At 42.9% G+C, this 25,883-nt stretch overlaps 1 protein-coding gene across 1 annotated transcript in view; it reads right to left on the reverse strand.

Annotated features, from left to right (window-relative positions):
• The window catches only part of EYS (eyes shut homolog), a 1,492,075-nt gene that overhangs the window by 1,055,640 nt on the left and 410,552 nt on the right, over positions 1–25,883 (reverse strand). Inside the window, exon 12 of the mRNA XM_084624916.1 lies at positions 6,913–7,017. Coding sequence (XP_084481042.1) covers positions 6,913–7,017 — 105 coding nt within the window. The remainder of the gene's footprint in view (positions 1–6,912; positions 7,018–25,883) is intronic.

Genomic DNA, 25,883 nt, shown 5'->3' on the forward strand with positions numbered 1-25,883 from the left:
GCTAGGTAGTTTGTAATGACCAGAAGCCAAGGACCATGTAGTGTTCTATGCAGCTGGAGCCAGATGAGGCTGGGCAGGCTATTAGACTATTAGAATTGGTGAGGAACTTTCCAATGAAGAGTTTTGTTTTGTTTGGCAGGGGAGGGGTCTAAAAATACCAATTTGTATTACCAATTTTGATGACCTTCTGAGAATTGGGGAGCCTGGCTTTTCAGGGCCCACAGCTCTGGGGCATCTCAATTGTGTGAATTGTTCCATGGGTGGGGACTCCAGGGATTTCAGGTTCCCTTCTGTGAGGCTAGGTTTGAAGTGAAACATTCAGAATATTTTTTCCACATCTTCTGGAAATTTTGAAAGAGAGTCTACAGTTCCTTTTCTAAATGCATTTTGTTTTTTTCAGAATTTTGGAAATTCTGAAAGAATTGGAAAGAATTTTTAACTTTTCACCAGCTGTGGTGACTACCTGAGAGAAGAGCACCAGAAGGAACACCACACAGTTAAAAGTATCAAATCATGATATTTTAAGCTTACAAACGCAGAAGATATTTTCTATTGTTAATATGGCAAGGACAGTAGTCTGAGCAATAAGGAAGAGGAGTTGGAAATTCTGCCTGATGAGAAGAAATTTCATATAATTGGAATTACTGAAAACTGGTAGGACGATTCATATTAATTGAATGTTAAAATCACTGGTTATAACTATGGTAGGAAGGTAAGAATGAGTAAAGAGATGGGGGGTGGTATCAGCAATGAAGTCACCATTACCTGTTTCAGAGTCTCATAACTCAGAAATGCAGGATCTGGAATGCATATGGATCAATATGCTGACTAACAAAGCACAGTAGGGGATGACAACTGGGATCTGCTAACAGATGAAAAAATTAAAACAAAGAACAGGATGAGCTACTCCATAAGCACCTGTTTGTAAGATGAAGCTTTTTTGTTATGGGGAATTTCATTTTGGAGATGCATGCTGGAAGCCTCATGCAGTCAGTAGGAAAACTTCACTTGAATTTCTAAAAATTATAGATAATTTCCTAACACAAGACATTATAATCCTGCATGAGGTATCTTATATAGGACCCTGTGACAGGGTGCTGTGCAAAGGGTTGCCGATTCAGCCCTCTGTCATGGCAGCTCCAATTTAGGAGAATAAATTAGAGCTGTTCCTAATTGGGGAAGCAGAGATAGCTGCCGCCTAATTAGCCTGGGGCTGTATAAAAGTCTCAGGGGAAGGAAGCCAAGGGGGGAGCAGAAAGAAAGGGAAAAGGTAGGGAGTGGAAGCAGGGAGGTAGCTCTCCCCTCCCTCCCTCCCTCCCGCCTGCAGATGGTAAAGGGCCAACTGTACATGGTTAAATGGTGATGGGAACAACCCTATGAATAAACTGCACTAGTGGTTACTAACCAAAGGGTCTCAGAGTGACTTTGTGGACCTTGCAGAGGCAGGAGGTGAGGGGGCTCCATCACACTCCGCTGCAGACACCATGATAAAGAAAATGAATCAATCACTGTACTGGACGTTAATTATCTAAGTGCCAGTGATTATGACCTGGTAACATAAAATATAGGCAAACGGAGGACAGTGCCAACCACTAATATATTTATTTGATGCTTCAAAAGGTCTAATTTTCCAAAGATAAAGAAAATTATCAGCAAAGTTGACTTGGAAGAAAAGCTTAGACAGAAAAATGTGCATAAAAAGTGGGCAGTGGAATTTTTAAATGCCCCAAAATACTATGATTTCACAATTTAAAAAAAGACAATTTTAGCTGAAAGCCCACCCTGGTTCAGTGGCAAAGTGAAGGAAGCAATAAAAAATAAAAATGCAGTATATAACAAATGGGGGAGGGAAACAGATATTAATCAATGAAATTAGAAATTAAGTGTATCAAATTGATGAGGAGCAGAAGACCCCAGGGGAAAGTCCTTAAGACAATAAGGACAGATTTCATAGCAAATCTTAGCAGTGGTATAGGCCTGTACTAGATGGAAATGGTAAAATTGTTAATAATGATGAAGACACAGAAGTTGTGAAGTCCAAAACCATAACTGGGCTCAAAAGAGAATTAGGTAAGTTCATGTAGGATAAGTCCATCAATGCCTATTAGCCAAGATGGTCAGGGATGCAACCCCATGATCTGGATGTCCCTAGCCTGTGTGTGCTAGAAGCTGAGAGTGGACAACAGGAGATGGATCAACTGATGATTGCCTGTTAGGTGCATACTCTGAAGCACTTGGCATTGCCCACTGTCGGAAGATAGGATAGTGGGCTAGATGGATCATTGGTCTACCCAGTATGGCCATTCTTATTTCTTAAGTGTTCAATACATATTTCTCTTCTGTGTTTGGAAAGATGCAGAATGGTGTACTCATATCATAACTGTATGTTCAAGTACAGTAGAACCTGAGTTATGAACACCTCAGGAATGGAGGTTGTTCATAACTCTGAAATGTCCGTAACTATGAACAAAACGTTATGATGGTTATTTCAAAAGTTTACAACTGAACATTAACTTAATACAGTTTTGAAACTTTACTATACAAAACAAAAATGCTGCCTGTAATATCTTAATTTAAATAAAGCACAGAAACCGCTTCCTTACCTTGTCAAATTTAAAAAAAAAAAACACACTTTATTGATTTAGTAGTTTACATTTAACACAGTACTGCGTTATATTTGCTATTTTTGTGTCTGGTGCTGCCTGATTGCACACTTCCAGTTCCAAATGAAATGTGTGGTTGACAGGTCAGTTCAAAACTGGTGTTTCATAACTATGAAGTTCTACTGTACTTTTCAGTCTATTTAACTCAGGATGATCTTAGAATATTTTTTTCTACAGAGACATTTTTAAATCAGCATAACTGGACAACTTGCACCAACTGTAAAAGAGCTGTTTTAGGAGCCTTCAGGCCCAATGATGTTAATTTTTTAAAATAAATTTTAGAATATGTGGAAAATTCCAAAACACTGTTAGAGTAAAAATCTAGAACTTTCTGCAAATATAAGATCCAAGATAGTCAAATGGAATGGAGAGCTGTACAGGGCATAGATGGATGGAGCATAACACAAAAGAATCTCCAATTATCCAGGGAAGAAAAACAATCCTTCTTGGAGTTTCTATACTAAGAAGTATGGAAATAATGTTCTGCAAATGACAGACAACAGAATGGTCTGCTGTTTCTTGTAGCCAGGACATGAAATGTGACTAAGATTGGACAGTCTTCTCATATCAGCACTAGTGACACTGCTTCACAAAATACCTCACAGATTGTAGGTGACTTCTGGGAGCTTGGAAGGCTGCTGAAGGAGAAGAATGTCCAAGTGAGCTTCTCTGAGATAATTTCCATCCATGGAGTGAACGAAGAAAAACAGTAGATTCTGGAAGTGAAGTGTTAGCTAAGTAAATTGTATAAGGTACAGAGGTATGGTACTTTGGAACATTGACCAATCTTCAATGGGAAGAGGGACCAGTACATTTTGAACTGCCTCCATTTCAGCAAAAGGTGAGTTAATCTTCTAGGGGACAGGATGGCTAAATTAGATAACGAACAACAAAAAGGGAGGGTGAAAAGAGGGAACAAATGTGGACACAATTAGCACAAAATGAACCAATGCACTGAGGGACATGAGAATAAATTACCTAATTGCCTATACACAATTTAGGAACCTGGGTAGTAAACAAGTAGAATTGAAATTGGTCATTCATTAACAAATTCAACTTAGTTAGCATTACTGTAATCTGGTGAAAAGATTGGTAGGATTAGAATAATAAAATCAATAGAGAGAGAGAAAGACAGAAGGAATGAATATAAATCAGAATGGTAGAAAATTGATAGAGAGCAAAAGGACAAGGAGAAAAGTATGACCAGAATATTTAGGAGAAATAAAGAGTTTTAAGCTTATAAGGTGGGAGAAAAACAATCCTAAGAATAGTTCTGGTCCATTACTAGATGGAAATGGTAGAACTGTTAATAACAATGCAGAAAAGGCAGAAGTGTTCAATACATATTTTTGTTCGTTATTTGAGGAAAAAAGCCAGATGAGTGTGTAGTCATATTGCATGACAAAATGCAAAGTTGCAATAGTAACTCAGAAGGATTTTAAACTGCAGCTACAAAAGGTAGACACTTTCCAACCAGGAGGTCCAGATAACTTGTATCCAAGTGTTTTAAAAGATCTGTCCTAGGAGCTCTCTGGACTGTTCATGTTGATTTTCAAGAAGTCTTGAACACTGTGGAAGTTCCGGAGGACTTGGGGAAAGCCCGTGTTGTGGCAATATTTAAAAAGTGTAAATAGGATTACCCTGATAACTATAAGCCTGTCAGCCTGACATCAGTCCTAGACAAAATAATGGAAGAGTTGATATGGGATTCAATTAAGAAAGAATAAAGGGAGGATAATTGCCAATCAACATGGGTTTATGGAAAACAGATCTTGTCTGTCTTGATTTTTATGACATTACAAATTTGGTTGATAAAGGAAAGAACATTGTTGTAATATATTTAGATTTGTCTACAGTCTGATTTTGTAACTCAATATTTTGATTAAAAATTAGAATGCTATAAAAGTAAAATAGCACACATTAAATGGATTAAAAGCTGGCTAACTTATTAGCCTCAAAATGTGATTGTAAACGGGGAATCATCATTGAGCTTGTGTGTTTCCAGTGGGGTCCCAAAGGGATAGGTTCTTGACCCTATGACTATTAACATTTTTATCAGTGATAGGAAGAAAACAAAATCATCACTGATAAAGTTTGCAGATGACACAAAAATGGGAAGTGGTAAATAGTGAAGAGAACAATTCACTGACACCATGTGATATGGATTGGTTGGTAAGCTAGGTACAAATAGTATGAGTTTTAATATGGCCAGTGCAAGTTCATACATCTAGGGGGGAAAATACAGGCCTTAATTCCAGGATGGTAACATGATCCTGGGAAGCAGTGACTCTGAAAAAGAATTGGGGGTCATGCTAGATAATAATTTGAACATGGACTCTCAGTACAATGCTCTGGCCCAAAGAACTAATGCAATCCTTGGATGTATAAATGGGAATACTGGGTAGGAGTAGAGCAGTTATATTGCCTCTCTATTTGGCATTGGTAGGACTGCAACTGGAATTGTGTGTCCGGTTATGATACTCACAATTCAAGCAGAGCGTGGAGAAATTGGAAAGGTTCAGAAAAGAGTCAGAAGAGTGATTAAAGGACTGCTAATCATGTCTTATAACGGTTCTCAAGGAACTCAGTCTATTTAGCTTTTCCAAGAGAAGATTAGGTGTGAACCCATCACAGCCTATAAGTACCTACATGGGGAACAGAAATTTGATAATAGAGGGCTCTTCAGTCTAACAGATATGGTATAACAAGGTCCAATGACTGGAAATTGAAGCAAGACAAATGTAAGCTAGAAATGGGGTTCAAATGGAATCGCTAACTATTGAAACAATTTACCAAAGGTTGTGGTGGATGGTTTTAAATGAAGATTGGATTAGTCTTCCCTAAAAGATATGCTCTGGTTCCAGCAGCAATTAATTCATGGAAGTCCTATAGCCTGTGTTATGCAGGAGGTCAGAATAAGTGATTACAATGGTCCTTTCTGGCCTTGTACTCTATGAATCTAATCTGTGTCAAGTGACTGTTACATAGAAAATACATAAAAATTCTGCACCACTATCAAAAAGGTAGTTGACACACTCATAGTCCATTAAGTCACCTGAAATAATTCACTAACCTTTTCCCAATAGACTCGCAGCCAAAATCCAGAGCTTTTGTCTGTTCTTCAAAGTGGACATAACTTTAATAAGCATTTAAAAATTGTACATGCATTTAAAAAGCATTAAAAATATTTTAAATGCATTTAAAAATCATTTTCAGGTTTCATTGCATTAGACTGCTAACTTGACACAATGAAACATCAGGAGGTCAGACTGGATGATCAGAATGGTCCCTCCTGGCCCTGAATTGGATGAATTGGAAACTCTGGTATAATGCAGCGTTAGTGACCTAACAAGCGGAAATGACTGAGGTTAAAAAATCACCACTGCCTCCTTATGTTTAAACCACTGCTTTCCAGTCAGAGGGTGTCTAATCAATACATAAAAAAATGTAGTGGGAGTTGGGGGCGGGGGGGAGAGATGCTCCACCAGTTAATCATACTGCATAGATATGGTATATTTAGAATGGCAGATTGTATTCAAGTATATTATATTTGAACTTGTGAAAACTGACCTACAGCAGCAAGCCAAGCATAATAAGGAAAATTACATTGAAACATATCAATGTTGTGCATGTACAAGATAATACAAATTGGGTAAATTTTTTTGTGTCATTAGGCTGCAGCAAATAAGTTGATTTGATATTGTCAACTCTTCTCAGAGTTATCAATAGCTTCTTTACATTTCTTCACCGCCAAGAAAAAATATGGTATGATATCTACCTGACATGCTCTGTATGTCCCTAGTTTGTCATAAGAAATTTGAAAAAACATCATTTCAATAAATATCCGAGAAGAAAACAAAATCATTCCACATTTCTGTAATACGGCCGGAAGGTTGCCATGCTTACAGATTTTGAAATACAGAATTCTCCAAAGATTCTGGTGTGAATACTAGTTATATTTTCATAAGATTTATACAAAAACTTCACTCATTAATATGCAATCTAGGATTCAAGCTACCTGTTCTGAAAGAAAATTTCTAAAAATAGAAGAAAGTGCCGACATAATAATTGTGCAGTGTATTGCACGAGTACTTGCACAATTTCCTTCTATTTATATACAAAGCAAATCTGAATCCTAAATAGTGTATGTACTATTACTACTATTTTGTACTAACTACAAAAAATGAGTTATATTTCTCTGCTGAATATTAGTCTAGATTTTAAACCCACATACCACCTGACTACTTACCTGGCAAGCAGCTACAGTAAAATTCACCAATCAAATCATTGCAATGGGCTCCATTTTTGCAGGGCTCGAAGGCACATTCATCAATGTCCATTGAACAGTTTTTGTCTGACAGAAAAGAAAACGAAACATTAAAACTATAAATCATGTTGGGTTGGGGAAAGCAGAAAAGCTACTTCATAGTCCAAGTGACAACTACATAATTTAACTTTTCCAGGTTGGGCACATTGTATTTTACTTCTGCTTGACAGCTTTAAAGCGAGGGATTTTCATAGATCATAGCTGATAGTTAAACAAATTAAATATTTTAAAGGTGTGATGTATACAAGAAGAGTGAACTGTATTTGTAAATACATTGTGTGTGTATTATAGGGTCACATTTCCAGTAGTATGGTTACAGTTAGCATTATATGGCACATCCATTAAAAAGCCATTTTAAGATATTTATTATCTCACCACCAGCAAACTTGCTTCTAAGACTAGCAAGAAATCTGCTGCTCAGATCACGACCATCAAATATAAATGTATCTATCTTTCTTTCTAGTTTTCCCCTTTTCTGGAGGCTTAAAGGAGTTACAATGGAGCCTAATTGTCAGATCTCAAAAAGTACTTGTCAGTGGGGAATCTCCATTGAATGGGATGTTTTTAGTGGTGTCGTGCTGGAATTTGGTACTAGACACAATAGTAATTCAACATTTTCATCAATGATCTGGAGATAAATATACAGTCACTGCTGGAAAACACTACGGATGATACAAAGTTTGGTGGAGTGCTAAATAATGAGAACAGGGAAGTCCTACAGAGTGATCTAGGTAACCTAGGCTCATTCCAACAAAACATGATTTAATACAGCCAAATGCAAAGTTTTATATCTAGGAACAAGGAATGCAAGCCATACCTACAGAATGGGGGCTGGAAAGCAGTGACTCTGAAAAGAATGTAGGTGTCATAGTGCACAAGCAACTGAGCATGAGCTCCTAGTGCAATGCTGTGTCAAAAAGGGTTGATGTGATCCTCAGATGTATAAATGGGGAATAGCAAGTAGGAGAAGGAAAGTAAGTTTTACCTCTGTGTAAGGCATTGGTGAGACTGACAGCGGAATATTATGTACAGTCCTAGCGTCCACATTTTTAAAATGATGTTGAAAAATTGGAAAGGGTGCAGACAAGGGGCACAAAAATGATTTGAGGGTTGGAGAAAATGCCCTACAGTGAGCAGATTCAAGAGCTCAATCTATTTAGTTTATCAAAATGAATATTTAGAGGTTACTTGATCACAGTCCATAAAAATACCTTCATGGAGAGAAAGTACCAGGTACTAAGAGGGCTCTTTCATCTAGTGGAGAAAGTCATAGGACCCACCAATGGGTGAAAGGTGAAGCCAGAAACATTCAAATTAGAAATTATGTACAGATATGTAGCAGTGAGGGTGATTAGCCATTGGAACAAACTAATGGGATCAATATAGGGGTAACTGGGTAAAATATAATGGCATGTGAAATACAGGAGGGCAGATTAGATGATCTAATGGTCCCTTCTCACCTTAAACTCTAAGCCTCTAGGCTCCCACACCCCTTGCAGCATAGCTCAATAGGGTGGTATGCTGTCTTCGGCATCCTACCTGTGCTTGCAACAACCTCTTCCCCGAGGCTGTATAAGGTACAGGTGGAAGTTAATGATGAAGTGAGGAGCATATTTACTGAACTGAAAATATTTTCTGAATTCCAGACCAATGCTAATTCAAGGGTGTTAACAGGTCTTTTGTAAGGAAGGTCATAAGATAGGAAGTTTGACTTCCTACCCTACTTCCAAATTCCAGTATGGAGTACTGAACTGTGCACTGTTGAAAATAATGTTAGAGGATTTTATCCATTTAGATTATCAAAACTCTCATTGCACTTGGATACCACAGTCAGCAGAGTTGTAAAAAAGAAGAATGGGAGAGCGAAAAGGAATTGGTTTAGTCAGATTGGAAAACGGCAGGAGGGAGAATTTAAAAGGGGGGTGGGAAATGAGTGTAGGGAGCAAGAAATAAATAATTCGGGTAAGTGCCAGTCGTTAAATGGTTAGCTGAAGGTTTAAATCTTGCATGCCATACAATATGCACCATGAGTTCTTACAGCTTTCCAAAGAGGATGGTGTTATGCCCTGAGAACATCTCTCCTGGCATGGAGTGACCAAAGAAGAGACTGCCCCTAGGGAACTCATTTCAATTTTTAAATACAGAGCCCAGTACATACTGGGAAGTATCAAGTAGAACAATAGTCTCTGGCACAATCTGGCTATTTTGCATTACTCAGGCAATGCAGAATGAGCATATTCTGGTCATAAATGCCCAGTGGATAATTTCCCTTGCAGAAGGGAATTGCCTGTTGGGAGGGGCAACTGGTAAGGGAAGCTCCTGTCCAGGTGCCCCTCCCAGCCTTAATATAAGGTACATGTTGGAAGGAGGGGAGACATATGTTGTGGGGAGTAGGATGGATTAGGTTTCCCTGACACCAGGACCGCTCTCATGCCAATCATAATGGAAATTTGAGCCCTTGCAGGTTAGTTGATGCTAGAAAGATACTTACGCAAACCTATCCAATAAAGCTCATATAGTAGTTACTTCACTGTTGAAATTCATCATTATTATGTATTTTTCATATTACAATAGCACTGAGAAGCCCCAAAAGAGGTGAGGGCAGCAGTGGACCAGGGCCTGTAAACACACTAAGTTATTCAGTGCACGGACCGTCTCTTGCAATATAAATAAGACAAAGAGTGAAGAAAAGAAACGTGTTATTTTACAGATAGGGCATGGAGGTACAGGGAAGAAGGGCTTGTCTACATGGTCACTTAGTTCATGGTCAACCGGGATGTGAATGTGCAGAGCACTAGCTTGCCATGCCCTAACTGTGTGGAGCCTGCTACCCACACTATGGAACTTTTAGTGAATGGTAACTGGTTCCCACACAGCCAGTTCATGCACATCAGGCAAGTGCATTGTAATTTGACACTCTGGTAACTGTAACAGTCACTAACTGTAGGCAACCCCATGGCTTGCCAAGGTCACAAAGGAAAGATGCAGAAATTGAACCCAGATCTCCTAACTTCCTCTTCTATGCCTTAACCACAGATCAACTTTCTTTCAAATGTTTCTATATCATTGCTTCAATTTCATAAAAATCTCCCAGCAACCTGCAACAAAATAAGTAGATTTTTCAATCCAAAAACAAGTCTCTTAATTGCTAAGGACAGTGTTCCAATTTACCTTAAAAAAAAAACAACAACCCAACAATCTCCAAGTAAACAAAAAACCTTACAGTCATCCCCAGAAAGATATTAACTCAAATTCTAAATACATCATACGATTAAAACACCACAATTGACAAAACTAGAGTTATTTATTCTGTTCTAAATTAAAGAGGACAAACAGATATGAAAAAATCATCATCACATTTTCAGTACAGCAACTGCAAAATGACAGAACAATTCCCTTTTAAGCATATTTTATTCTTGGTTGAAGCATAAACATGCTTTTCCCCAGATGATTCCAACTGTTACACTTTACCTTCTAATTAAACAAATCATGCTTAATATGTGCAAATGAAATAGTCAGAATCATACTATCAGATTTCCTGAAAACAAGGCACTTTGGTTAATTTCCAACTGATTGGGAAAGTAGTATTGTTGAACCATAATTGATTTTCTTATTTTATGCAATTCAATGGGTTGTTTTGTGTAGTACTTAACTACAAATTAAAGAATAATTTCAGAATACAATGAAATATGAGGAAGATTTTTTTATAACCCAGTGGACATTCACTCAATGTCCTTACTTGATTTTTTCTTTGGTGAACGTGATATACAGATCACACATTAGCTATGGTGATAAAGATTTCTCCAGTAGTCCTGAAAAAGTATTGTGACTACAGAAGCCACTTACCACTAATTATGGTTTTCAAGAGCATTGCCTGCATATTCCCACTGATGGGAAATGGACCCTCATTCCACAAAGCTTGTGGAACTTTCTAGAAAATTGTCAGCACAGAAAAGCTACACCATCCCCAAAGCCAGCCAGTTGCACTTGCACTGGAGTAATCCTGAAAATAGACAGAGTATCCTGGTACTTGGAGCAAGACAAAAGTGCAGGTCCCCATAAGCAGAAGCCTTCTGCTTCCTCTCTTTCTGCTTCCTCTCTTTAGAGAGCTTTGAAGCCTAATGGGGCCAAGATGAGAGGACAAGTCTTACTCGGCCTTTAAGGATGTCTGGAAACAACCAGGCTTCTCCCTTTGGCTTCACGGGTAAAGGCCCAGCACATAGAAGAACAATCTCTGACATTTCCCTCCTTGAGGCCCAAAAAACAACTATGTGCATCTGACTCTGGAAAGATGTATGGGCACAAATACATTACTTAAAATCCAGTCTTTTTCTGTTAATCTTTGGGGTCTGGATTGGACATGATCAGCCTGGACTTAAAACTGTGCAATGATGTTGAAATACCTTAAAACTCACTGTAGTGGGGTGGTCACCCCACTCTGGCCCTGGAAGGGTTAAAAGCAGCCCTGGAGAGGGCTGCAGCTGGATAAAAGGGATTAAGAACAGCTGGGGAAGCTGACTGAGTAGCTGACCACAGGTGTGGCTAGCTTAATTAGGGCTCAGCTGGCCCTGATAAGAGGGCTGTGACCCAGAAGCTGAGGGAGTCTCCTCTAGCCCTGGAGTGGGAAGGGCTAGCTGCCTGGGAGCAAGGTACGCAGAGCCGTGCCGTGCCGTGCCGTGCCGCGCCGCGCCGCGCCGCGCCAGCCTGGTAAACCCCCAGGCTGCAGGCATTGTTAAAGGCCTACAAAGGGACTGGGGCTGCAGAAGGGCAGCCCAGAGATAGGCAAAGGCAGCAGGTCCTAACTTCTTGCCAATGATGAGTGGCCTTACAAACTGTAGTCTGCCCCAGTGAGCAGGGGCTAAGTGATGACTGGCAGTAGCCACTGAGGCAAGGTGGGTTTAGAGGGGAGACCCAGAGTGGGGGCACTGCTGGGGCAGAACCCTGAGGGAAAGGGGCACCGGGGTCCGGGAGGGACATGGGGCCTGCAGCAGGAAAGACACTGGCCTGTAGAGGGTGCTCCATATGCTGGAGAGCTAATTCCCAGGATGAGCAGCAGGAGGTGCTGCACCAGTGAGTCGTTGCCTCACTACAGTCACCTAAACTACCTAAAACCACAATAATTATTAACAAGCTACCTGAAAATTTTGGGGAACCCCCCCACACTAAAACAAACAAGAAAAGCTCTTTGGATACCAGGGGAAGACTCATGTACTTGTAGTTAGCCACAAAAGGGAAAAAGCGGAGGTAGTTGAGTACTGGATGGCTCTTTATAACCTTGGCCCCAGGTGTTCAGTCCTACAAGGCTCAGTCACTCAGTCACAATGGGCACTGCTTTTCTAGAAGGTTCCTCAAGCTCAATGGCATGAGGAGGGCAGTCTCATCCCAGAAGTGAAAATAAGCAGAGGCCACCACAAAGAAGAATATAAGAAAAGTCAGAAAGTTTATTAAGACAAATATAGTATTAAATATAAAACCTCCACTTTGCATGGAGATAAGAACCCTGATATTTAAATCAACATAAGCTACTGAGGGTATGTTTTTGAGAGTACTGTCTCATAAGAGATTTACATGAGAGACTCACAAAGAATAAAATAAAGATTGTGAGATGCATGCATTTGGTAAGACAAAGAAATATATGCAGACCACAATATAAATGAGGAGGCTAAATTAAGCACCTTAATTACAACAAAATTCAGTGAAGTGCTACAGTGATCTGACGAAATCATAATAATTGCTTTTAACTGTGATGGTGCTGGTGGCTATAAAGGCTGGGGGAAATTAATAATAAATTCACTGAACATCAAATATTAGTGCTATTTGGATGCCAGTTAATTTAGGTCACCCATCCCTATAATTACCACTGACAGCAGTGACACTGATATTGTCATTAGCAGCTTGGAGCATATAACAAAAGCTCTCTAGCTTTCCTGGTTCACCACTGAACTTAAAGAGCAGAAGGGTTTTCCTTGGTCTCTGCATCCCTAGACTCAACAGTGGAAGAGAGGCTCTAGCCCCAACCCACACTCTTCTTGAATCTAGCAGGGGTTCTCAAATTGAGGTGTGACCCCTCAGAGGATAGCAAGATTATTAAATGAGGGGTCGTGAGCTGTCAGGGTCTACCCCCAAACCCCAGTTCACCTACCAGCATTTATAATAGTGTTAAATATAAAATGTATGTTTTAAAATTTATAAGGAGGGCGGTCACACTCAGAGGCTTGCTGTGTGAAAGGGGTCACCAATACAAAAGTTTGAGAACCACTGATCTAGAGGGTATATGTGAGGAAAACTGACATATTCAGGGTGACAATAGGCTTGTCTCATCCATCTTACCAGAGGCTCACTTTCTCCCTACTTACATTTGGCTGTTTTCTGGTTGTGGTGATATAGAGATCTGATAGCCTTTGACCCCCCTCCCCCCCCAATAACTTTTGGAACAGAAAACTGGATTTTCTCAAGATGTTTAGGCATATTGAACTATTCCTCACATTTTGCTTGTTTAGGGAAGGGTAGCTGATAAGGCTCAGTACCTATGTACTGAGGAGAGGGAGGGGCAGGTGCATTGCTTCTTCCATTGGAACGTTTGGGTGATGCACAGAAAGAAAGTCAGAGTTTAATAGATTTGGTGTGCTGTTATTTCTATGCACCATTCACTTCTATATAAATTAACAGCACAGGGCTCATTTCTACTCATTTCTACCCTGAGACATACACATGCATTTTCAAAAATGCTTTTAAATGGTAAAGGCCTGGAAAGTTCAAATATAGATAATGAACAGCTCACATAGTAACTGTGGTTCTTTAAGATGTTCTCCATGTATGGATCCCACTCCTAGTATGCATGTGCCCCAAGCACAGGACATCTGCATCTTTTAACCAGCAGTTCCTCATGTTACACCCTCCTGAGGGCATGAAGGGAGGACCACCCAACTGCAGCTCAGTTCCTTCATTACCCAGAGTCCTTATCAAAGAGCTGTGGGAAAGAAGATGGCTGGTGGGGTCCACATGTACAGAGTATCTTGAAGAATTATAGTACTGTAAGGTAAGTAACTTCTTTCTAGTCCAAGTATCTGTACATGGAGATCCTGCTCTTGGTGATTAGCCAGCAGTTAACTCCTTAAGGTGGGGGGAGTTAGGAGCTTATCTAAACAATTATTTCAGTAATGTCTGACTAAACTGAGTGTCAGATCAGAAAGCTCATGCAAGGGAGTAGTGGCTGGTGAATGTATGAATGGAGCTCTGCACAGCTGCTCTACAATTTTCAGCTAAGGCATGCAACTAAGGCCATCTGAGTTCTGGTAGAATGAGATTTAATATAGGACAGAAAAGTAATCTTGTTGATATTATAGGAGGTTCTAAGACAGTCTGAGATCCTGCATCCCAACCCCTTGCTCCAGCCCTGAACTACCTCCTGTACCCCAAACCCCTCATCCCTGGCCCCACTCCAGAGCACACACCCCCAACCCCCTCCTGCACCCCAACCCCCTGCTTCAGCCTGGAGAAAGTGAATGAGGGTGGGGGAGAGCAAGTGATGGAGGAAGGGGGTATGGAGGGGGACTAGGACTGCAGGGAAGGGGAAGGGCAGGAGTGGGGCCTCAGGGGTACAAATTGATAAATAAAAGTAGCAGTAAGTCACCAGGACCAGATGTATTCACCCAACCAGTGGTGAATTAGCCCCAGAAAAAAATCTGCTGTTGGGCAGGCAGATGAATCCCCCAACCATGCTGCCCAGAAGCAGTGCCGGGTGGCAGCAGGGGAAGCCCATCCCCCAACCCAATTCCTGTTAGGGGAAGCCCCCAACCCAGTGTCCCCTGACCCCATCCCCAGCAGAAGCCATGGGACAGCAGGGGAATCCCCAGCCCAGCACCCCCGACTCCACTCTTTGGCAGAGGCAATGGGGCAGCAGGGGAAGCCCCAGCACCCTGACCCCACTCTTTGGCAGAAGCACTGGTTGGGCGGGATGGGAGAAGCCCCAGTTCCCCAACCTTGGTTCCCTGCAGAAGTGCCAGGAGAAGCCTCCGGACTCCCACGGTGGCTCTGGGACTGGAAGCACTCTCTCTACTTGCTGCAGCCGCAGGCCTGGGGGAGCTCTCACTCCCTGCTGTGGCCCAGTGCAATGGTGGGTTGACAGCTTCTCCAGTCTTGAGGCTGCAATGTGTGTGGGGGAAAGGATCAAACAGGCTGAAGGGCAGCACTGGGGGGGTGGGAATGGGTGGGACCGGGTGAGACCCTAGGTGGAACAGGGGCGTGGCCTGAGGATGAGGCAGAACAGGGTAGGGCTATGGGCAGGGCCATAGGTGGAAGGGGTGGAGAGGGGCCCCCCAATTGCTCTGGCCCAGGTCCCCAGGAAACCTTAATCTGCCTCTGCACCCAAGAGTTCTGAAGGAACTCAAATATGAAATTCAAGAACTACTAATTGTGGTATGTAACCTATTGCTTAAATCAGCCTCTGTCTGATGACTAGAGGATAGCTAATATAACACCATTTAAAAAAAAAAAGGCTCCAGAGGTGGTAATGGCAATTACAGGTCAGTAAGCCTAGCTTCACTACCAGACAAATTTGTTGAAATGATAGTAAAGAGCAGAATTATCAGACACATAGATGAACACAATATGTTGGGGAAGAACCAATGCGGCTTTTGTAAAGGGAAATTATGCCTCACCAATCTCAAAGAATTCTTTGTGTGTGTCAACAAGCATGTGAACAAGGGTGATCCATGGGTTATAGTGTACCTGGACTTTCATTAAGCCTTTAACAAGGTCCCTCACCAAAGGCTCTTAAGCCGTTTTAGACACAACAAATCCTGAATCTTTGCAGGGGGTTACAAGAGATGACTCTTGTGGTCCCTTCTAACCCTATGATTCTAAGCAAAGCAGACAGTCATGGGATAAGAGGGAAGGTCCTCATGGATCAGTAACTGGTTAAAAGATAGGAAACAAAGTGTCAAGGTTCCTCCCCCACTCTGAACTCTAGGGTACAGATGTGGGGACCTGCATGAAAAAACCTCCTAAGCTTATCTTTACCAGCTTAGGTCAAAGCTTCCCCAAGGTACAAAATATTCCCCCCGTTGTCCTTGGACTCGCCGCTACCACCACCAAACTAATACTGGTTACTGGGGAAGAGCTGTTTGGACGCATCTTTCCCCCCAAAATACTTCCCAAAACCCTGCACCCCACTTCCTGGACAAGGTTTGGTAAAAAGCCTCACCAATTTGCCTAGGTGACTACAGACCCAGACCCTTGGATCTTAAGAACAATGAACAATCGTCCCAACACTTGCACCCCCCCTTTCCTGGGAAATGTTGGATAAAAAGCCTCACCATTTTGCATAGGTGACCACAGACCCAAACCCTTGGATCTGAGAACAATGAAAAAGCATTCAGTTTTTTACAAGAAGACTTTTAATAAAAAATAGAAGTAAATAGAAATAAAGAAATCCCCCCTGTAAAATCAGGATGGTAGATCTCTTACAGGGTAATTAGATTCAAAAACATAGAGAACCCCTCTAGGCAAAACCTTAAGTTACAAAAAAGATACATAGACAGAAATAGTTATTCTATTCAGCACAAATCTTTTCTCAGCCATTTAAAGAAATCATAATCTAACACATACCTAGCTAGATTACTTATTAAAAGTTCTAAGACTCCATTCCTGGTCTATCCCTGGCAGAAACCAGCATACAGACAGACACAGACCCTTTGTTTCTCTCCCTCCTCCCAGCTTTTGAAAGTATCTGGTCTCCTCATTGGTCATTTTGGTCAGGTGCCAGCGAGGTTACCTTTAGCTTCTTAACCCTTTACAGGTGAGAGGAGCTTTCCCCTGGCCAGGAGGGATTTCAAAGGGGTTTACCCTTCCCTTTATATTTATGACACGCCCCCCAAATCTCAGCTAGGGTGAAACACTGGCTGGGATTTCTTCCTGGAGCTCTAGGAAAAACAGAGTTAATAAGACACATGCATCTCTAAATATACTACCAAGTACATAAAGACTAACAATATTTTCCACATCTCAAGGACGATTTTAACCAGTAGACTCTGGGAAACTTTCACGGGAGAGTGCATCAGCCACTTTGTTAGAAGCTCCTGAGATGTGTTGGATGTCGAAATCAAAATCTTGGAGAGCTAAACTCCACCGAAGAAGTTTTTTGTTAGTTTCCTTGACGGTGTGAAGCCACTTCAGTGCAGCATGGTCGGTTTGCAGGTGGAAACGCCGTCCCCAAACATATGGGCGTAGCTTTTCCAGAGCGTAGACAATGGCGTAACATTCTTTTTCAGTGACTGACCAGTTGCTTTCCCTCTCAGACAGTTTTTTGCTGAGAAACACTACAGGGTGGAATTCTTGATCAGGTCCTTTCTGCATTAAAACTGCTCCCACACCACGCTCGGACGCATCTGTGGTTACTAGGAACGGTTTGTCAAAGTCTGGGGCCCTTAGTACAGGGTCAGACATGAGTGTCGCTTTAAGCTTGTTAAAGGCCTTCTGACACTTTCCGGTCCACTGAACAGCATTTGGCTGTTTCTTTTTGGTTAGGTCTGTCAGTGGGGCAGCGATTTGGCTGTAGTGCGGTACAAATCGTCTGTAATAACAGGCCAAGCCTAAGAAGGATTGAACCTGTTTCTTTGACTTTGGGGCAGGCCACTTTTGGATAGCATCCACTTTGGCCTGTAGGGGGCTGATAGTTCCTTGACCCACCTGGTGTCCAAGGTAAGTCACTCTGTTTAGGCCTATTTGACACTTCTTAGCCTTAACAGTTAGTCCTGCCTCCCTTATGCGCTCAAGGACTTTTTGTAGATGTTCCAGGTGGTCTGCCCAGGAATCCGAAAATATGGCCACGTCGTCAAGGTAGGCGACTGCATATTCTCCTAATCCCGCTAGGAGACCATCTACAAGTCTTTGGAAAGTGGCGGGTGCATTTCGCAGCCCGAAAGGGAGTACATTAAATTCATACAGCCCGAGATGTGTGATGAAGGCTGACCTTTCCTTGGCAGATTCATCTAGCGGTACCTGCCAGTACCCCTTGGTTAAGTCCAAGGTAGAGATGAACTGGGCCCGTCCCAGTTTCTCTAATAGTTCATCTGTGCGTGGCATTGGATAGTTGTCTGGGCGAGTTACAGCATTTAGCTTATGGTAGTCCACGTAAAAACGTATTTCCCCATCTGGTTTGGGAACTAGAACCACTGGAGATGCCCATGCACTTTCAGAGGGGCGGATTACACCCATCTGTAACATATCTTGGATCTCCCGTTCTATAGCAGTTTTAGCTTGAGGAGACACCCGGTAAGGTTGAACCCTAAGTGGGTGAGCATTACCTGTGTCAATGGAGTGGTATGCCCGTTCAGTCAGTCCTGGGGTGGCTGAGAACGTTGGCGCGTAGCTAGTGCACAGCTCCTGGATCTGCTGTCGCTGCATACGCCCAAGGGTCATGGAGAGGTTCACCTCTTCCACACCACCACCACATTTCCCTTCGTAGTAGACACCTTTGGGCCACTCAGCGTCGTCTCCTCCCTGGGCTGTAAACGGACAAACCTTTAATTCTCTGGAATAAAAGGGCTTTAGAGAATTAATATGGTACACCTTAGGCTTCCGGTTGGAGGTGGGGAATGCTATGAGATAATTAAAAGCTCCCAGGCGCTCCTGGACCGTGAATGGCCCTTCCCACGATGCTTCCATTTTATGGGCCTGGAGCGCCCTTAAGACCATGACCTGGTCCCCTACTTTGAAGGAACGCTCTCTGGCATGTTTATCATACCAGGCTTTTTGCTCTTTTTGAGCATCCTGTAAGTTTTCTCTAGCAAGGGCTAAAGAGGTTCGGAGGGTGTTTTGTAGGTTGCTTACAAAGTCCAGAATGTTAGTTCCTGGAGAAGGTGTAAATCCCTCCCATTGCTGCTTCACCAACTGCAATGGCCCCTTAACCTCACGGCCATATACAAGTTCAAATGGGGAAAACCCTAAACTGGGATGTGGTACAGCTCTGTAGGCAAAGAGCAACTGCTGCAACACTAGGTCCCAATCATTGGAGTGCTCATTTACGAATTTACGTATCATGGCCCCCAAAGTTCCATTAAACTTCTCCACCATGCCATTTGTTTGATGATGGTAAGGAGTGGCAACCAAGTGATTTACCCCATGAGCTTCCCAAAGGTTTTTCATAGTTCCTACCAGGAAATTAGTCCCTGCACCTGTGAGGATGTCGGAGGGCCAACCTACCCTGGCAAAAATGTCTGCTAGTGCCTGGCACACACTTTTAGCCCTGGTGTTGCTTAGAGCTACTGCTTCCGGCCATCGGGTGGCAAAATCCATGAAAGTCAGTATGTACTGCTTTCCTCTGGGTGTCTTTTTCGGAAAAGGACCCAGAATATCCACAGTTACTCGCTGAAATGGAACTTCAATGATGGGGAGTGGCTGGAGAGGGGCTTTGACCTGGTCTTGGGGTTTTCCCACTCTTTGGCACACCTCACAAGACTGGACATAGGTAGAAACATCCTTGCCCATTCCCTCCCAGTGGAATGACCCCCCCAAACGGTCTTTGGTCCTGTTCACCCCAGCATGGCCACTAGGGTGATCGTGGGCTAAGCTCAAGAGCTTGGCCCGGTATTTAGTTGGAACTACCAACTGTCTCTGAGGATGCCAGTCTTCCTGGTGTCCCTCAGAAAGAGTTTCCTTGTATAAAAGTCCTCTTTCTACAACAAACCTGGATCGATTAGAAGAGCTGAGAGGCGGTGGGTTGCTCCGTGCCGCCGTCCAAGCTCTCTGGAGGCTTTCATCTGCTTCCTGTTCGGTCTGGAACTGTTCCCTTGATGCTGGAGACATCAGTCCCTCATTGGATTGGGGACCTAGGCTTGGTCCCTCTGGAAGCGATATAAGGGATGGAGCTGTTTCTGTTGACTGTGAACCGCTCTCCGCTGGTGCACTATGTTGGGATTCAGGCTCCGGCTGAGCCTCTTGTGTAGAGTTATCGGCTGTTGCCAGTTCAGGTTCGGTGGGGCCCTCTGGTGTTGAGGTTGCAAGTACTGGATTCAGTGCTGACACGGGGTCTGGTGTTGGTTGTTCGGCTGGTTCCGGTTTTGGGACTGGTTCCGTCTAGGTCTCTGGGACTGGATCCACTACTGCTGTTGCAGACATTGGCCTGGGGTCCAGGTCCATCACCTCTGACCGGGTCCTGATAGAAGTTTCCGGAACAGAGCTCTGCCTCATGGCTTGTTTAGCCTGGCTGCAGGTGACCGTTCCCACCTTCTTGGCCTGCTTCACATGCTTGGCCAAGTCTTCCCCCAACAGCATGGGGATGGGATAATCATCATAGACTGCAAAAGTCCACAAACCTGACCAGCCCTTGTACTGGACAGGCAACTTGGCTGTAGGCAAATCGAAAGAGTTGGACTTGAAGGGTTGAATCGTCACTTGGATATCTGGGTTGATTAAATTGGGGTCCACTAAGGAAGCATGGATAGCTGACACTTGTGCTCCGGTGTCCCTCCACGTGGTGACCTTCTTCCCGCCCACACTCACAGTTTCCCTCTGCTCCAAGGGTATCTGGGAGGTATCTGGGCCTGTGGACCTCTGGTGTGATTCCGGTGCAATGAACTGTAATCTGTTGGGGTTCTTGGGGCAGTTGGCCTTTACATGCCCCAGCTCGTTACATTTAAAACATCGTCCAGCTGACGGGTCACTGGAGCGATGTGGGTTGCTGAAGAACGGAGTGGTGGGACGATCAGGGGTCTGGAGGGTTCTTTGGGAGGTAGGTGGGGCTTTGGGCGGCCCCCGGTAATAGGGTGTGGTCTGGGGTGGTCCCTTCTGGTCTCCGCTCCAACTGCGACCAGTTTTCTTCTTCTCTGCCACCTCCACCCATCTGGCTCCAATCTCTCCTGCCTCGATTACAGTTTTGGGCTTCCCGTCTAGGATGTATCTTTCTATTTCCTCAGGAACACCCTCTAAGAATTGTTCCATTTGCATTAGGAAGGGCAAATTTACTGGAGATTCAACACTTGCTCCTGATATCCAGGCATCCCAATGTTTCACAATGTGGTAGGCATGTTGGGTAAATGACATGTCTGGTTTCCACCTTAGGGCTCTGAACCTCCGACGAGACTGCTCGGGTGTTATCCCCATTCTGACTCTCGCCTTGGATTTAAACAGTTCATACTTGTTCATGTGTTCTTTAGGCATTTCAGCTGCCACCTCAGCTAAGGGTCCACTGAGCTGCAGCCTCAGCTCTACCATGTATTGGTCAGTAGAGATGTTGTACCCAAGGCAGGCCCTTTCGAAGTTTTCTAAGAAGGCCTCAGTATCATCACCTGCCTTGTAGGTGGGGAAATTTCTGGGATGGGAAGTGGTACCTGGAGAAGGATTGCTAGGGTTTGTTGGTATATTCTGCTGGGCCTTTATCCTCTCCACCTCCTCCACATGCTTCCTCTCTTTTTCCTTCTCCTCCTCCACATGCTTCCTCTCTTTTTCCTTCTCCTCCTCCACATGCTTCCTCTCTTTTTCCTTCTCCTCCTCCACATGCTTCCTTGCCTCCATTTCCCTCTTGTGGGCAGCCTCCTGTACCTCCTTCTCCAGCCGCATGAGTTCTATCTGTCTTTCATGTTCCCTTTGTTTTTCCTCAGCCTGAAATTTGGCTAATTCCAGCTATAGTCGAGCTGAGGATTTGGTCATTCTAACCTCTCTGTTTTTAACTAACTTTACACCCGAGGTTTAGAAATAAACAAACAAAACGTGGCTGTAAAATTTTGCTGTGCTGGAATAGAATACCTATTCTCTGATAGTGACTGTCAGCCTACAGAAAAAGACAATTCCCTTGTCTCTGCTCTGGGCCCAAATTAAAGCAAAAAACCTCCAACTACTTGGAAACCTGCTTACCCAGCCCAAAGAAAAAGCAAATGGGTAGAACACACACCCCCTATTTACTTTTAGGAAGAAAAGAAAAAAAAAAACCTCTGGGTTGGAAGACTGTGAATTTCCCTGCAGGATTTAAGTACCCTGCCTCCAGGCAAAGAAAACCTGCAATTCACAAGATAATCCCCTTTTGTCTCTGCTTGGCCACAAAGCAGAGAAAAAACAATCTGCTTTCAGTTTAAGCTGCTTTCTGGACTTCCTTTCCAAAGGAAAAAAAAAATTCTTTTTAAAATCTGTATTTCTAGTTCAAAAAATCTCAACTGGATCCCAAAATGATTTCAGGTTAATCCCACCACTATGCCACCATGTCAAGGTTCCTCCCCCACTCTGAACTCCAGGGTACAGATGTGGGGACCTGCATGAAAAATCTCCTAAGCTTATCTTTACCAGCTTAGGTCAAAGCTTCCCCAAGGTACAAAATATTCCCCCCGTTGTCCTTGGACTGGCCGCTACCACCACCAAACTAATACTGGTTACTGGGGAAGAGCTGTTTGGACGCGTCCTTCCCCCCAAAATACTTCCCAAAACCTTGCACCCCACTTCCTGGACAAGGTTTGGTAAAAAGCCTCACCAATTTGCCTAGGTGACTACAGACCCAGACCCTTGGATCTTAAGAACAATGAGCAATCCTCCCAACACTTGCACCCCCGCTTTTCTGGGGAATGTTGGATAAAAAGCCTCACCAATTTGCATAGGTGACCACAGACCCAAATCCTTGGATCTGAGAACAATGAAAAAGCATTCAGTTTCTTACAAGAAGACTTTTAATAAAAATAGAAGTAAATAGAAATAAAGAAATCCCCCTGTAAAATCAGGATAGTAGATATCTTACAGGGTAATTAGATTAAAAAACATAGAGAACCCCTCTAGGCAAAACCTTAAGTTACAAAACAGATACACAGACAGAAATAGTTATTCTATTCAGCACAATTCTTTTCTCAGCCATTTAAAGAAATCATAAACTAACACATACCTAGCTAGATTACTTACTAAAAGTTCTAAGACTCCATTCCTGGTCTATCCCCGGTAAAGATCAGCATATAGACAGACACAGACCCTTTGTTTCTCTCCCTCCTCCCAGCTTTTGAAAGTATCTTGTCTCCTCATTGGTCATTTTGGTCAGGTGCCAGCGAGGTTACCTTTAGCTTCTTAACCCTTTACAGGTGATAGGAGCTTTCCCCTGGCCAGGAGGGATTTCAAAGGGGTTTATCCTTCCCTTTATATTTATGACACAAAGGGAAGAAATAAATGGTCAGCATTCATAGTGGAAAGAGTACATAGTGTGGTTCTCCAAGGATGTGTCTTGAGACCAGTGATGTTTATCATATTGATAAAGGATCTGGAAAAAGAGTTAAACAGTGAGGTGGCTAAATCTGCAGACAATACAAAATTACACAATATAGTTAAGTCCAAATATTACCATGAAGAGTTAAAAAAGGATCTCACAAAACCGGGTGACCAGGCAACAAAATGGCAGATGAAATTCTGTGTTGATAAATGCAAAGTAATGTCCATTTGAAAACATAATCCCAACTACAAATGAAAAATTATGGGGTCTAAAAATTAGCTGTTACCACTCAAAGATTTTCGAGTCATCCTGGATAGTTGTCTGAAATCATTTTCTCAATGTGCAGTGGCAGTCAAAAAACCTAATAGATAAAACAGAAAATACCATAATGCCACTATAAAAAGACTGGTACTGTTCATCTTGGCAAAGAGATAACCAAAGGGAATATGATAGACGTCTATAAAATTATGAATTGTGTGGAGAAAGTGGGAGTATTATTTACTCCTTCACATTACATAAGAACCAAGGGTCACCCAATGAAATTAATAGGCAGCAGGTTTAAAGCAAACAAATGGAAGTACTGCTTCACACTGTGCACAGTCAACCTGTGGAACTTGTTGCCAGGGGATATTGTGAAGGCAAAAACTATAACTGAGTATAAAAAAGAATTAGATAAGTCCATGGAGGATAGGTCAAACAGCTATTATTCAAGTTGTTCAGGGACAACGCCATGCTCTGGGTGTCCTTAAATATATGACTGCCAGAAGCTGAGACTGGACAACAGCAGACAGATCACTCGCTAATTGTCCTGTTGTGTTCATTCCCACTGAGGCATTAGACACTAGCTACTGTCAGAAGACAGGATACTGGGCTAGATGAACCACTGATCTGACCCAGCATGACCATTTTTATAGTCCCTCCTCGCTGATCACTTAGAGCCATGTAGACTGCCTGAGCTTCCCCAGTCAAGTAGGGTGCTAGCTGTAGGTCCCAACCTGCACCCACAGCTACTCTTTCAAAGGTGACTAAAAATGCATTTGGGATAGTCCTCAGGGACTGCTTTATAGAGGCCAATTGCCTGTACCTGGTTGCCATTCCCTGCTGCAGGACTCACCACACCTGGGCATAGCTGCAGTTTCTCATTGGCTTGCTCTCAAATAAAGTCCTGTCGGATTTTCTGTTGCTCAGCTTGCCAGGCAAGCAAGGACGGTCTCTCCAGGTAGTGGCTCTCTGCTAGAAGACCTACAGGGTCTTATGAATCCCCTTCTCTTGTTTTAGGAGCCACTGCAATGTCTCCTCCATTGCCCAGACTGCTGAATCTTTACACCAGGTGCCCAATCAGGTTATCTGTGAGCACAGATAAGACAAAAACTGGGGATGCCCCCAGTTGCCACACAGTGTGACCCTCTGCTCCTGCCTTGCCACACAAATGGCTATGACACCTCCAGCCTGTAACCATCGCTGTGTATTTTGTGTTTTATCAACCATTACTTTCCTACAGTTCCAGGTAGCAATTCTATTTAGTGTCATACAATCATAAGAGAAGGAAGAGCACCCAGAGATCTCCATTTATCCTGGTCTTCCTTCCTCTTTCCTCTCCTGTCCTTGCACTTCCTTCCTGTTCTGTGCTCCTTATCTGCTCTTGCAGTTAATGGACTGATTAGTCTGGTTTGGGGAGTGCTAAGGAGATAATCTAGTAATTAGCTATTCCTTCCCTCAACCAGCCCTCTGTGGGAGAACTAACTGGATTTATAATGACCAAAGTGTTGGTTCAGCTGCTCGTTCTCAGAACTATGTCACAGATGAAAATCCAAGACTATTCTAATATACATTTTGGGTTACATGTCATAGTTACTCTGTACACATAAAAGACTACATGTGAAAGAGCCCAAATCTCTCTCACTCACTAAGCAGAAGTGGTTGCTACTAAACACACTGTTTTAATGAATAGGGGATATGACCAACACAATTATAAGGATTGAAAAAGCAGATGCAGGGCTACATGGATCTTTGGCCTGACCCAGCATGGCTGTTCTTATCCATCAACAAGATCAGCAGTAGGCTCAAATCAGGAGAAGGGGGCATTTTTTCTTACAGATGGAGAAACATGTGACAACGTCTTTAGAAATCTGTGAAAAGTAGAGCGTGAAAATATTTTGGATTGGGTGATAGTTCGGTGACAGTTCTCTGAGCTTAACTGACAGCATGGGGAAAAGAGGACTTGTGGCACCTTAGAGACTAACAAATTTATTTGAGCATAAGCTTTCGTGAGCAACAGCTCACTTCATCGGATGCATGTGAGCTGTAGCTCACGAAAGCTTATGCTCAAATAAATTGGTTAGTCTCTAAGGTGCCACAAGTACTCCTTTTCTTTTTGCGGATACAGACAAACACGACTGCTACTCTGAAACCTGACAGCATGGGGTGCTTTCAGAACTTGAGTCAAGAATTGCTTCTATGAGTGGGCTGCTATGAGAACTGATTTTCTGTGGTTAACTCTGAGGACCAGTAATTAAAAGAACTGAAGATCTAACTGCACATCCATAGAGACTTGGTGAGCTGACCTTCCCTGAATCAACCAGTCATCGAGGTAAGGATTACATGAAGAACTTGTCTTCTCTGATATACCACTACCACTAACAGACATGTCATAAATATGCTGGGGGCAGTAGAGAGGCCAAAAGGGAGCACTCTGAATTGATAGAGCTCTCCTGAA

This window comes from Lepidochelys olivacea (assembly GCF_965140295.1).
Source record: "Lepidochelys olivacea isolate rLepOli2 genome assembly, chromosome: 3".
In the NCBI taxonomy this organism is placed as follows: Eukaryota; Metazoa; Chordata; order Testudines; family Cheloniidae; genus Lepidochelys; species Lepidochelys olivacea.